Source organism: Oncorhynchus kisutch, linkage group LG7 (genome assembly GCF_002021735.2).
Source record: "Oncorhynchus kisutch isolate 150728-3 linkage group LG7, Okis_V2, whole genome shotgun sequence".
Lineage (NCBI taxonomy): Eukaryota > Metazoa > Chordata > Actinopteri > Salmoniformes > Salmonidae > Oncorhynchus > Oncorhynchus kisutch.
Genome location: NC_034180.2, coordinates 1,553,937 through 1,567,395, shown reverse-complemented (window position 1 = coordinate 1,567,395; position 13,459 = coordinate 1,553,937). Strand labels below are relative to the sequence as shown.

The window sequence follows — 13,459 nt, the reverse complement described above, 5'->3', positions numbered from 1 at the left end:
AGCGCTAACATAACCACTGTTTTAGCGCTAACATAACCACTGTTTTAGCGCTAACATAACCACTGTTTTAGCGCTAACATAACCACTGTTTTAGCGCTAACATAACCACTGTTTTAGTGCTAACATAACCACTGTTTTAGCGCTAACATAACCACTGTTTTAGTGCTAACATAACCACTGTTTTAGCGCTAACATAACCACTGTTTTAGCGCTAACATAACCACTGTTTTAGTGCTAACATAACCACTGTTTTAGCGCTAACATAACCCCTGTTTTAGCTTTTCTCTTTGTATGAATTGTTTGTGTTTTGTTATCCATATAAAAGTAGCTTTGAGATGATTGTCTAAGGCACATTTAGTCAGTGAGCAATGAGAAATTAAACAAAAAATTTAACTAACTCCCTATGCAGAAGCCATGGAAAGAATATTGAGCTACTAGAAAACCACAGTACTGATAAGTAGTATTCTGTTCTCTTCAGAGCCTAATTCAAATCTACTTATCATTCCAGTGCCCAAGGTTCAGTTCAAGGATGCTGCCTATAAGGTGGATGAGGCGGACGGGGAGATGAAGGCCGTAGTGTATCGTAGTGGAGACATCAGTCACAGGTCTACGGTGCGCTGCTACACCCGCCAGGGCTCTGCCCAGGTCATGATGGATTATGATGAGAGGCCCAACACGGACGGGTCACTCATCACCTTCTTCCCAGGTAACCCCGGTCTCTCTCTCTTTCTGTTTCTCTCTCCATCTCCCTCCCTTTCTCTGTCTCTCTCTCCCTCTCTCCTCTCTCCTTCTCTCCCTCTTTACCCCCCCCTCTCTCCCCCTTCTCTTACTCTCTCTCACTCTCTCCCTTCCTCCCTCTCACTCCCTCTCTCTCTCACTCTCTCCCTTCCTCCCTCTCACTCCCTCTCTCTCCCTCTCTCTCCCTCCTTCCCTAGCTCTACCCCTTCTCTCTCTCAATGTCTTTTTTATATCCTCATATTTCTATGTGTTAACGCTGTGTTCCCCCTGTCCGTCTGTCCCACAGGGGAGAGTGAGAAGGAGTGTGTGGTGAACCTGGTGGATGATAACCTATTCGAGGAGGACGAGGAGTTCCGTCTGGTCCTGGGAACGCCCAAGAGCAAGTCACCCTTCGGAGCCTCCACAGGGGAACAGAGCGAGGCGGTGGTCACCATTACTGACGAGAAAGACAGTAAGCTTTCCCCAAGGAACACGGAGAGATATCTACCACACCGAACATCGGGCTACATTGTATTGATCTATCTAACAAAGTATTACAAATTAAATGCCAAAACACTCTGTTTTATTAATTATTTGATTCAGTCTAACTGGATTCTCTCTCCTCAGAGCCCATCATCCGTTTCAGTGAGATAAAGTACAGTGTACGGGAGCCCCAGATCCAGGGGGAGACAGCCGTGGTGAAGATTCCTATCCTGAGGCTAGGAGACACCTCCAAGGTCTCCCTGGTCAGAGTCCACACCAAGGACGGGTCAGCCACCTCAGGAGAGGACTACAACCCGCTGTCGGAGGGTGAGTCCTACCATTAAGTTATCATATAGTTTAATAATGTAACACAGACATAACTAACCCTAACGTCCGGAGGGGACTACAACCCACTGTCGGAGGGTGAGTTACACATACAGGAACTGTAGTCTATGTTCCATTATCCACTCTAGCATCCTTCTTAGATTGTCCAAAACATTGCTTCATTCTAAGTGGGATGTTAGTATGGGCGTTAGAACAGAACCATATGAGAGAAGGGTAGGGGCCTTACCACAGTAACAGAATGATGCTGAGACTTGCTTTAAAATGGATGTCAAAGAAAAAACTATGATTGCAAAGTTAAATAAACCATACAACTCTATGCACAAGGACGACTTTTAACAATGTCCACTGAACATTTTACAAAAACACGTTTAGTTGAAGAAACAGCACATACCGTCATTCTGTTACCAAACTTTTCATCTGCACTGTTCTTCAAGTAAATTAGTTTTTATGTAAAATGTTCAGTGTCAGTTGTTAAAAGTAGTCTTGTCAGAGAGTTGTATGGTTTGTTTAAGTTTGCTATGATATTTTTCTTGTTTGACATACATTTTAAATTCTCAGCATTATTCTGTTACCGTAGAATGTACAGCCATCGTGTTGGGCACTGTCGTGTATAACCCATTCACACCAAAAACGATGTGATACATTTTTAATAGAGATCCTTATTAAGCTCTTGTTTAACCTTGTGTGTGTCTCTGAAGATGTGGAGTTCAAGGAGGGCGAGACAGAACACTTTGTGGAGGTGCAGATCCTGTATGACGGCCAGAGAGAGATGAGAGAAGCCTTCGTCGTCCACATGAAACCTGATGAGTACATGGTCGCAGAGATGCAGGTGAGACTGAGGGCATGGGCTCTCTCTCTCTCTCTCTCTCTCTCGCTCTCTCTCTCTCTCTCGCTCGCTCTCTCTCTCGCTCTCTCTCTCGTCAGTTGACTGAGAACACATTCTCATTTACAGAAACAACCAGGGGAATAGTTACAGGGGGGATGAATGAGCCAATTGGAAACAGGGGATGATTAGGTGACCGTGAAGGTATGAGGGTCAGATTGGGAATTTAGCCAGGACACCAGGGTTAGCACTCTTACGATAAGTGCCATGGGATCTTTAGTGACCACAGAGAGTCAGGACACCCGTTTATCGTCCCATCCGAAAGATGGCACCCAATGTCCCAATCACTGCCCTGGGGCATTGGGATCTTCTTCATTTTAGACCAGAGGAAAGAGTGCCTCCTACGGGCCCTACAACACCACTTCCAGCCGAATCTGGTCTCCCATCCAGGACCAACCCTGCTTAGCTTCAGAGGCAAGCCAGCAGTGAGATGCAGGGTGGTATGCTGCTGACACCCAACTAGATCACCCACCGAGACACACACACACCATATAAATACCCTCAGTGGGTCTCAAGGCATGCACACACACACTTGAACACACAAATAGCCAGGCAGCAGCTGCCATTGTCAGCGGCCCCAGCACCCAAATCACCAGCTATTATAAAAAGACTTCCTGGTTGAGTCCATGCTATGAGAATGTCCCTCAAGTCAACCCACAGAGCAGTGTGACCTATAAACACAGCTATGTGGCATCCCAGACATGTACTGTACCATACCACTAACCTGACACAAATAATGCTAGAGGTGTACGCTCACTTTAACTCACTTTTCTCCTTTGGTATTACAAATATGCTGTTCTCCACTTTCTCAAACGTCCAAGTTTACAATGTAGAACACCATAAAGTGTACTATACCCATGGAATGGTGTTTTGAATCTCTCTCTCCCGTTCATCAGATGAGTAAGGCAATTGTGTACATCGAGGAGATGGACAGCGTGGCAGACGTCACCTTCCCGGCTGTGCCTACTGTGGTGTCCCTGCTAATGTACGATGACACGGCCCGCGCCAGGGACAACCCTCACCCCTCTACTGGCTACCCCATCGTCTGTGTGACGGTGAGTGGTGGCCACTGGGCCTAGACACACACACACGCAGAATGCAACCCCCTAGACACACAGACACACACACACACAGAATGCAACCCCCTAGACACACAGACACACACATGCAGAATGCAACCCCCTAGACACACAGACACACACACACAGAATGCAACCCCCTAGACACACAGACACACACACCTTATATCCAGGTGTTTAAACATGTAAAGCTAGCGACAAGGTCGGAATACTTTCATCCAGTCCAGAAAGCCGAGGCTTCAAACTGAAGGTCTTTGTGTTTCATAGTTTCAAAACCTGTTGTTTAAGTGGAAAATCAATCCGTTTCCCATTGAAATGCTTTCTCCAGTTCTGACTGAATCCTAAACATGAGACCCGTTCACCGGCATAACAAATCTCAAATACATATTACCGATATACCATTGCATATAGCCTCGTAAACTTCCCTTCACGTGTTGAGCGCGGTTTACAAGACGACTGTGTATAGTCCTATTACATACCATAATACCACGTATCTGTGGCCCCTCCCTCACCTGCAGGCCTGCAACCCCAAATACCACGACTTTGACAAGACGGGCTCCATCTGCACGGCGGAGAGCATCAACGACACCCTGACCCAGTACCGCTGGCTGGTCAGCGCCCCCAGCGGGTCGGACGGGGTCACCTCGCCCCTGAGAGAGGTGGACACCAACACCTTCTTCACCAACACTAAGTCCATCACCCTGGACTCCATCTACTTCCAGGCTGGGTCGAGAGTCCAGTGTGCTGCCCGGGCATTCAATACGAACGGGGATGCTGGTCTGGAGCTGTCCAGTCCCATCCTGGTGGTCAGCAAGGAGGAGGGTGAGTGGAGACTGGGGGGGGGGGGTTCAGAGTCCAGTGTGCTGCCCGGGCGTTCAATACGAACGGGGATGCTGGTCTGGAGCTGTCCAGTCCCATCCTGGTGGTCAGCAAGGAGGAGGGTGAGTGGAGACTGGGAGGGGGGGGGGTTCAGAGTCCAGTGTGCTGCCCGGGCGTTCAATACGAACGGGGATGCTGGTCTGGAGCTGTCCAGTCCCATCCTGGTGGTCAGCAAGGAGGAGGGTGAGTGGAGACCGGGGGGGGGGGGGGGGGGGGGGGGGTGTTCAGAGTCCAGTGACATCAACCTTCATGACTGTTGATGACATCTGGTATATGTCCTTATTAGGACAGAGTTACGTAGGACTTGTGATGGAGAGTTCAAGGATGATTGTCTATCCGACAATAATATGCCTCGTGTGTCTGTGTAGGTCTGTGTCAACCACGTATCTCTGGCACGGTGGGAGCTGAGCCCTTCTCTGCTAAGATCCGCTACACCGGCCCTGACGACCCTGACTTCCCCAACCTCATCAAACTCACTGTCAACATGCCGCACATGGACGGTGAGTAACAGGCTCTGTCATGTCCTTACCTACTGGTCTAGAGTCAGTTTGATTGTTGACAATCGTTGACAATAGGACTGAGGTAGAAAGAACTGATTCAAGATCAGTTGTCAAGGGTAAAAAGTTACCAGGTCATTAAAATATTTATTAATAATGCAATGGATTGATGATGTATTGAAACCGTCTCTCTCTCACCCCTCTTCTCCTCAGGCATGTTACCGGTCATCTCTACGAGGCCCCTGTCCAACTTCGAGCTGACCCTGTCTCCGGACGGCACGCGCGTGGGCAACCACCGCTGCTCCAACCTACTGGACTTCAACGAGATCCAGACGGGCCACGGCTTCATCACCGACGCCACCAAGAACCCTGAGATCATCGGCGAGACATCGCCCTACCAGTACAGCGCCGACATGCGCTCCACCAACAGCCTGAGATTCTACAGGAACCTGAATCTGGAGGCTTGTCTGTGGGAGTTTAATAGTTACTACGACATGTCTGAGCTGCTCACCACCTGTGGAGGTTCTATCGGGACGGATGGACAGGTACTGGAGAGAGAGAGAGACATACACACATATGCACTGATGCAAACACACACACACATAGACACGCTGGCTGTTCTCTGTGTGCAGCTCTCGATTACTCAGTCTGCTGTCGTTGTTTTCTCAGTAATCTGTCAAATTGAAAGTAGACATTTTGAAATTCCCTCTGTGTTAAATTCCCTCTGTGTTAAATTCCCTTGGTGTTAAATTCCCTCTATGTTACCTTTCATGCTTGAATGCTCTGAAGTGTTCCTATCCTTCTGTTTTGTACTGTGGTATATGCTGATCCAGGTACAGTTGAAAGTGACCCTGACTATGTATCTCTGTGTTGCTATTCCTCTAGGTGCTGAACCTGGTCCAGTCCTATGTGACTCTGCGCGTGCCTCTCTATGTGTCCTACGTCTTCCACTCCCCCGTCGCCGTGGGAGGATGGCAGCACTTTGACCTGCAGTCAGAGCTCAAGCTCACCTTTGTGTACGACACCGCCATCTTGTGGCAGGATGGAATCGGCAGCCCGCCGGAGGCTGAACTACAAGGTACAGCCAATTCGGCCCACTGTTGGCTATTTTAAGTACTACAGTGAGGTGGATGGCTTGCAGTATTACTCAGTTAATACCTGTATAATTAATAGTCTGCAGGCACATTTGATTAGAATCTCTGAGCCGACGAGGTGAAAAATCTGTCGATGTGCCCTTGAGCAAGGCACTTACCCCTAATTGCTCCTGTAAGTCACTCTGGATAAGAGTCTCTGCTAAATTACAAAAATGTAAATAATGTCTTATGCATTATTTCACCAGTGAATGATAGAGGTGGACAATAACCCTGGTTTGATGTAACTGTGTCCCTATAGGATCCATGTACCCCACCAGCATGAGGATCAACGAGGAGGGACGTCTGGTGGTCAACTTCAAGACTGAGGCCCGCTTCAGGGGACAGTTTGTCATGTCCCACCCAGGTATTACGCACGCACACACACACACACACACACACATCCGATAGGGTGATTGTATAGCTTTCTCTCCTATTGGGTTGCACTGTTACCCAGATCCTGTATCGCTATTAGAATGGAACCGTCTTAAGGGTTGTTCTGCCAAATGTCAACATGACATTACCCTTTTCAGTAAGAATAAAACTACCGTCAACAATGTAAAATGTGTATACCTTACAACGAGGTGCGTTCATTTTGAACTTCGACATACAGTACAACGTCGGTCTTAAGATGTTGTGTTCATGTATGCCCTTTGTCAGACACATCGAGCAAAGAAACGCTTAACAGAAGTGTACGTGTGAGACTAAAGAGAGGTTTGACTGTGTGTTTCCAGGAACCACTCTGTCGTCCATGGTGATGTGTGCTGACCTCTCTGGCCTGACCTTCACCCTGGCCCTGATCAGGACTGAGCCCACCTACAACCAGCCCATGCAGCAGTGGAGCTTCGTCTCGGACTTCGCTGTGAGCTGCCATTTTGATCATTGGCTGTCTTAGAGGTAGACTCAGCGATATGACGTGGCCACGAGCTACACCGTAGATATTGCGATGAGCGAGAGACAAGACTTCACTGTCACACACAGTATCTGCGTATGTGCACCGGTTCAATTCACGTTGTCAGAGCGTGGTAGATGCAGGACCAAAACAGCCGAGCGCTCTTAGTTGTTGAGGAAATGGACCCACTATGCTGTTTACTTTGTGTACCTACGTCATATCGCTGAGTCTACCTTTAACTTTGTATTCTTAGTGTTTGTGCTGAAGCCAACTGGTAGACGGTAATGACAGAAGACTAGGGTTTAGCAGCACGTACAGCATGGATACCAGACCAGCAGTAAACTACCTTAAATGGTTGGTGTGTTTTAAAGTTGTTTTAATGATGTTGTAATGTTGTTGTCTGTAGGTGCGGGACTACTCTGGCACGTACACAGTGAAGATGATCCCCTGCAGTGCCTCTCCCAATGGGGAGTTCAGCATTCCCCCTGTGTGTCACCCACGAGAACCCCTCACCTTCCACATGGACATCCGCTTCCAGCAGGTCACCACCACCACTGCATACCCACAGTCTCTGGCAGACTAGCATACCCAAGACGCTAGAATCAAGAGGAAACTTTGTCATTCACCAATGCTGATTTGTCTTGGTGTTGTATGAGGCTAAAAACAAGTCGTAGCAGATACTTGTTAATTAAATGCATTGAACCAAATGTTCCAAATGCTCTCCTGTGTTTGACCTTTGCCCTCTGACCACCCCAGGTGAGTGACCCGGTGGCAGCTGAGTTCAGTCTGAACACCCAGATGTTCCTGCTGTCCAAAAGGGAGCTGTGGCTGTCAGACGGATCCATGGGCTTCGGAGAGAGCACCGACACAGCCTTCTCAGAGGGTACTGGACTACTACTGACCCCTAGTGGACACTCTAGGAACCACTAGTCAACATATAGATAGATACACCACCAGTCAACATATAGATAGATACACCACTAGTCAACATATAGATAGATACACCACTAGTCAACATATAGATAGATACACCACCAGTCAACATATAAATATATACACCACTAGTCAACATATAGATATATACACCACTAGTCAACATATAGATATATACACCACTAGTCAACATATAGATAGATACACCACCAGTCAACATATAGATATATACACCACTAGTCAACATATAGATAGATACACCACTAGTCAACATATAGATAGATACACCACTAGTCAACATATAGATAGATACACCACCAGTCAACATATAGAGAGATACACCACTAGTCAACATATAGATATATACACCACTAGTCAACATATAGATATATACACCACTAGTCAACATATAGATATATACACCACTAGTCAACATATAGATATATACACCACTAGTCAACATATAGATATATACACCACTAGTCAACATATAGATAGATACACCACTAGTCAACATATAGATATTTACACCACTAGTCAACATATAGATAGATACACCACTAGTCAACATATAGATATATACACCACTAGTCAACATATAGATAGATACACCACTAGTCAACATATAGATAGATACACCACCAGTCAACATATAGATAGATACACCACTAGTCAACATATAGATAGATACACCACTAGTCAACATATAGATAGATACACCACTGCAACATAGATAGATACACCACTAGTCAACATATAGATAGATACACCACTAGTCAACATATAGATAGATACACCACCAGTCAACATATAGATATATACACCACTAGTCAACATATAGATATATACACCACTAGTCAACATATAGATATATACACCACTAGTCAACATATAGATATATACACCACTAGTCAACATATAGATATATACACCACTAGTCAACATATAGATAGATACACCACTAGTCAACATATAGATAGATACACCACTAGTCAACATATAGATATATACACCACTAGTCAACATATAGATAGATACACCACTAGTCAACATATAGATAGATACACCACTAGTCAACATATAGATAGATACACCACTAGTCAACATATAGATATATACACCACTAGTCAACATATAGATATATACACCACTAGTCAACATATAGATAGATACACCACTAGTCAACATATAGATAGATACACCACTAGTCAACATATAGATAGATACACCACTAGTCAACATATAGATATATACACCACTAGTCAACATATAGATATATACACCACTAGTCAACATATAGATATATACACCACTAGTCAACATATAGATAGATACACCACTAGTCAACATATAGATAGATACACCACTAGTCAACATATAGATAGATACACCACTAGTCAACATATAGAAATATACACCACTAGTCAACATATAGATAGATACACCACTAGTCAACATATAGATATATACACCACTAGTCAACATATAGATATATACACCACTAGTCAACATATAGATAGATACACCACTAGTCAACATATAGATATATACACCACTAGTCAACATATAGATATATACACCACTAGTCAACATATAGATAGATACACCACTAGTCAACATATAGATAGATACACCACTAGTCAACATATAGATATATACACCACTAGTCAACATATAGATAGATACACCACTAGTCAACATATAGATAGATACACCACTAGTCAACATATAGATAGATACACCACTAGTCAACATATAGATAGATACACCACTAGTCAACATATAGATAGATACACCACTAGTCAACATACATGCTCTTTCATGACATATACTGACATAGACTGATCAGGTGAAAGCTATGATCCCTTGTTGATGTCACTTGTTAAATCCACTTCAATCAGTGAAGATGAAGGGGAGGAGACCGGTTAAAGAAGGATTTTTAAGCATTGAGATAATTGAGACATGGATTGTGTATGTGTGCCATTCAGAGGGTGAATGGGCAAGACAAAAGATGTAAGTGCCTTTGAACGGGTTGTGGTAGTAGGTGCCAGGCGCACCGGTTTGTGTGTCAACAACTGCAACACTGCTGGGATTTTTCACGCTCAATAGTTTGTGCATTAAGAATGGTCCACCACCAAAAGGACTTCTAGCCAACTTGACACAACTGTGGGAAGCATTGGAGTCAACATGGGCCAGCATCCCTGTGGAACACTTTGGACACCTTGTAGAGTCCATGCCCCGACCAATTGAGGCTGTTCTGAGGGCAAAAGGGGGTGCAACTCAATATTAGGAAGGTGTTCATAATGTTTTGTCCACTCAGTGTACATTATTAGCTGTTTTATCCTATAGAACTCACACAGCTTTCTGTCTAACTGCTTTCTGAGTTTGAACGTAAAGATAATATTTAACAGTCTAATAACCATTTAATGAAGCTTTCAGTGCTTGTTGAAGTGTCACAGAGCAATGGGACACCACCCTCCTCTAATCTCTCCCACCATCCCCCTCTCCAGGCTCCTCTATCTACGGCCGTGTGATGGTGGACCCAGTCCAGAACCTGGGTGACTCCTTCTCCTGCAGTATAGAGAAGGTGTTCCTGTGTACAGGAGCTGACGGTTACGTCCCCAAGTACAACCCCACCAACAAGGAGTATGGCTGCCTGGCCGACGCACCTTCACTGCTCTACAGATTCAAGATCCTGGTGCGTACGGCAATCACTTAACACATGATGCCTCCACTCAGGGGGAGATTCCTCTGGAGTTTTTTTTATGGTCACTTTGAATGCAGTTTGGTCAGTTTTGCTATATCAATTAATTAATTCACAAGTCATTTCTTGCTTCAACCATCTATGACCATTTGTGTTCTTGACATCTCAGTACAGGTGAGCCATGCTGCTGTTAGGCTGTTGAAATACATTTGACGTTTCAGTCATTTAAGCAGACGATCTTATCCAGAGCGACTTACAGGAGCTATTATGGTTAAGTGCCTTGCTCAAGGGCACGTCGGCAGATTTTTCACCTAGTCGGCCACCGTATTCGAACCAGTTACCTTTTGATTACTGGCCCAAATGCTCTTAACCGCTAAGCTACCTACCTCTAATCCATAGACATCCTATACAATATTTCTAAGTTAGGTTCTATCTGTAATGATTTCAGTGGTCTAACCTGTGTGTGTTTTCCTCCTCAGGACAAGGCTCAGCCAGAGACCCAGGCCACAGCGTTTGGAGATGTGTTGTTTGGTGCCACTCTGGCCCTGGACACTCCTGGAGGCCTGCCTCTGGTCAGACAGCCTGGTTCAGACGGATTCGCCCTGTCCTCCTCACCTCTCTTCCAGGTCAGCTGTAAACTGGATAACAATGGGAAAATAGTCTCTGTATGGTTGAATTAAATCTGGTTTCTGAAATCTGAGTTTGATTACTTGCACACAAAAAACACACAGATTTTGTTTGAAATCACACACTGAAAGGTATAGGCCAAAGTCTTTATCACTAACCTCAAGCTCCACTGTGTCTGGATGTTCCAGGTGGCTGCAGGTCGGGAGTGGTTCATCCACACCATCTACACCGTCCGCTCCCGAGACAATGCCAACCGTGGCATCGGCAAGCGCAGCCTGGAGTACCACCACAGCCTGTCCTCCGTGGCCGACCCTCAGCCCGACCTCCACACCTCCTCCCGGGGGCGCTACCGTCGTGCCGCCCCCACTCCGGACCTGGCTCAGGACATCGGCACCGACAACAATCGGGGAACCAACATCCAGCACATTGCTCTGGACCGCACGGACCGCCTGGTGGTGAGCCAGCGCCAGCCATGGGGTGGACGTGACCGGGCTGGGTCGGACCGCGACTCACCCTTCCTGGAGCGCCCCCTCCTGGAGAGCTCCGGCAGGGAGCCTGTGGACACCTCCACCCTGCCCATGCTGGTAGGCCTAGCCGGGTTGATCCTTCTCACCTGCCTGGTGGCCATGGTGGTTATTCTGCTGGTGCGGCGCAAGAGGAAGAACCAGAAGAAGAGCCAGTTCCCTCCCTACTCCACCTCGTCGTGCTCGGCCTACAGCGGAGGGAGTGGAAACAGCAGAGAGGGCATGATGGGTACTGGGAGCAGCAGCTTGGACAGCTCGGAGGTCTAGGCTCATGACTAGAGACAGCCCTCCTACCAACACCATCCCGTCCCCGTGGCCTTCTGATAAGACATTGACAGTTGTCAACAGTTCCACCCTCTACCACTGTGGTGCCGTCTAATGGCTCTATCCAATCCTTACCGCTGAAGAGTTATAGATTGCGTGATAAAAATGCAAAGGTCATTTCCGATTGAGCCGACATATGCAGGGTTTACCGTGAATACAGTCTCCGCTAACTCGGGAACACTGGCTTTACATTTCAATCGCGCTGTAACACTTGAACTTCAGCAATACGGATTGAATAGAGCCCTAAGACGGGGTTAACCCTGCCTTCCGCTAGCACTGAAGACAGCACAGCCAGCACAGACAGTTGATGTCAGTTGATGTGTGTTGTGGGCCTATAACCAGAGTATGAATGCATGCATGGCTGGCCAAGCCTGGAGAGAAAGTCATGTGAGGATCCATGAACCCTCAATGAAGTGTTTTCACCCCTTTTCCTGTGGTACAACATGGGTTTTAGTCCCCCTCAACAACCCAATTGTCAGAACTCCATTCAGGTGTGCTTTAGTTCATGTGTCAAATATTAGGAATCCCCGAGGGCTGATGTTGTGGAGAATACCCCTTCCAACTATGCTAACTGCCATAGCTGAACATCCCAATTAAATCTTAAAAACAGTAATTTCATCTACAGAAGGTAAAAGCAACTAAACGTCCCCCTTGATAGTGCAGAGCAGCTTTGAGGAGACTATTCTGTCCTGTTTTTCTTAAGAGAACTAGCATTTCATGGTATTTTTGTTGTCGGTCGTTCAATCAGTGTCAACTAATATTTGTTTTTATGAGTGCGAGATAGAGAGCCAAGTGGATCGAATGTTGGGTTGTGTCGGTCCGGTCGAGGCTGGCTGTATCAAACGTGGTAAATGTGTGTATTTTCTAATATTGATTGATGCACTGCTATGCTTTACAAAGCCCTCGGTAGTCAGCAGGTGTGCCCACTGCAGCAGAGCACAGACATGGTGCTATTCAATGGGATTGTGACATTGTCCATTTTAGTCATTCAAGTGCTTAAACTATTCATTCAGAATATTTTTATACATTTTTGTTTCAGGTGAGGTTTAAAATCACATGTGTATATTATTAACTCTTAGAAGTCTGTGTACATACCTGCATGTATAGGATGTTCAAAGTCAACACAGGACAATGCAAACAAGAAAAGGTATTAATTACTAAAAACCTGGTGCAACTTGAAGAATATGTTAACCCCACATTTGATGCTGTTTCTCAACTGAAGTATGTGACTATCTTATGCAAGTGACAGTATAAGTTAATAGGTGCCAACTAGAAGGTATAGAAATTTGTCTCCGACCAATTTAGATCAAATTGGTGACTTATCAATTGTGATAATTTCAATCAATTGTTTGATGTCCTCCAACTTTAACTGCCAAATACAAATGTACTTTTCTGAATGATTTGTCCTAGTCTTCACTTAGACTGCTTGTGAACGTCCACTG

At 45.7% G+C, this 13,459-nt stretch overlaps 1 protein-coding gene across 1 annotated transcript in view; it reads left to right on the top strand.

The window, feature by feature from the left end:
- LOC116374660 (FRAS1-related extracellular matrix protein 2-like) overlaps nucleotides 1-13,414 on the top strand; it is a 52,142-nt gene extending 38,728 nt beyond the window's left edge. Inside the window, exons 9-24 of the mRNA XM_031828347.1 lie at nucleotides 509-706; nucleotides 1,025-1,189; nucleotides 1,345-1,527; nucleotides 2,244-2,374; nucleotides 3,325-3,483; nucleotides 4,026-4,329; nucleotides 4,755-4,886; nucleotides 5,097-5,428; nucleotides 5,769-5,961; nucleotides 6,276-6,380; nucleotides 6,748-6,875; nucleotides 7,312-7,446; nucleotides 7,662-7,788; nucleotides 10,349-10,536; nucleotides 11,022-11,168; nucleotides 11,358-13,414. Of these exons, the coding sequence (XP_031684207.1) occupies nucleotides 509-706; nucleotides 1,025-1,189; nucleotides 1,345-1,527; nucleotides 2,244-2,374; nucleotides 3,325-3,483; nucleotides 4,026-4,329; nucleotides 4,755-4,886; nucleotides 5,097-5,428; nucleotides 5,769-5,961; nucleotides 6,276-6,380; nucleotides 6,748-6,875; nucleotides 7,312-7,446; nucleotides 7,662-7,788; nucleotides 10,349-10,536; nucleotides 11,022-11,168; nucleotides 11,358-11,960 (3,230 nt within the window). The 3' untranslated portion in view covers nucleotides 11,961-13,414. The remainder of the gene's footprint in view (nucleotides 1-508; nucleotides 707-1,024; nucleotides 1,190-1,344; nucleotides 1,528-2,243; nucleotides 2,375-3,324; nucleotides 3,484-4,025; nucleotides 4,330-4,754; nucleotides 4,887-5,096; nucleotides 5,429-5,768; nucleotides 5,962-6,275; nucleotides 6,381-6,747; nucleotides 6,876-7,311; nucleotides 7,447-7,661; nucleotides 7,789-10,348; nucleotides 10,537-11,021; nucleotides 11,169-11,357) is intronic.
- Nucleotides 13,415-13,459: the final 45 nt, after the last annotated feature.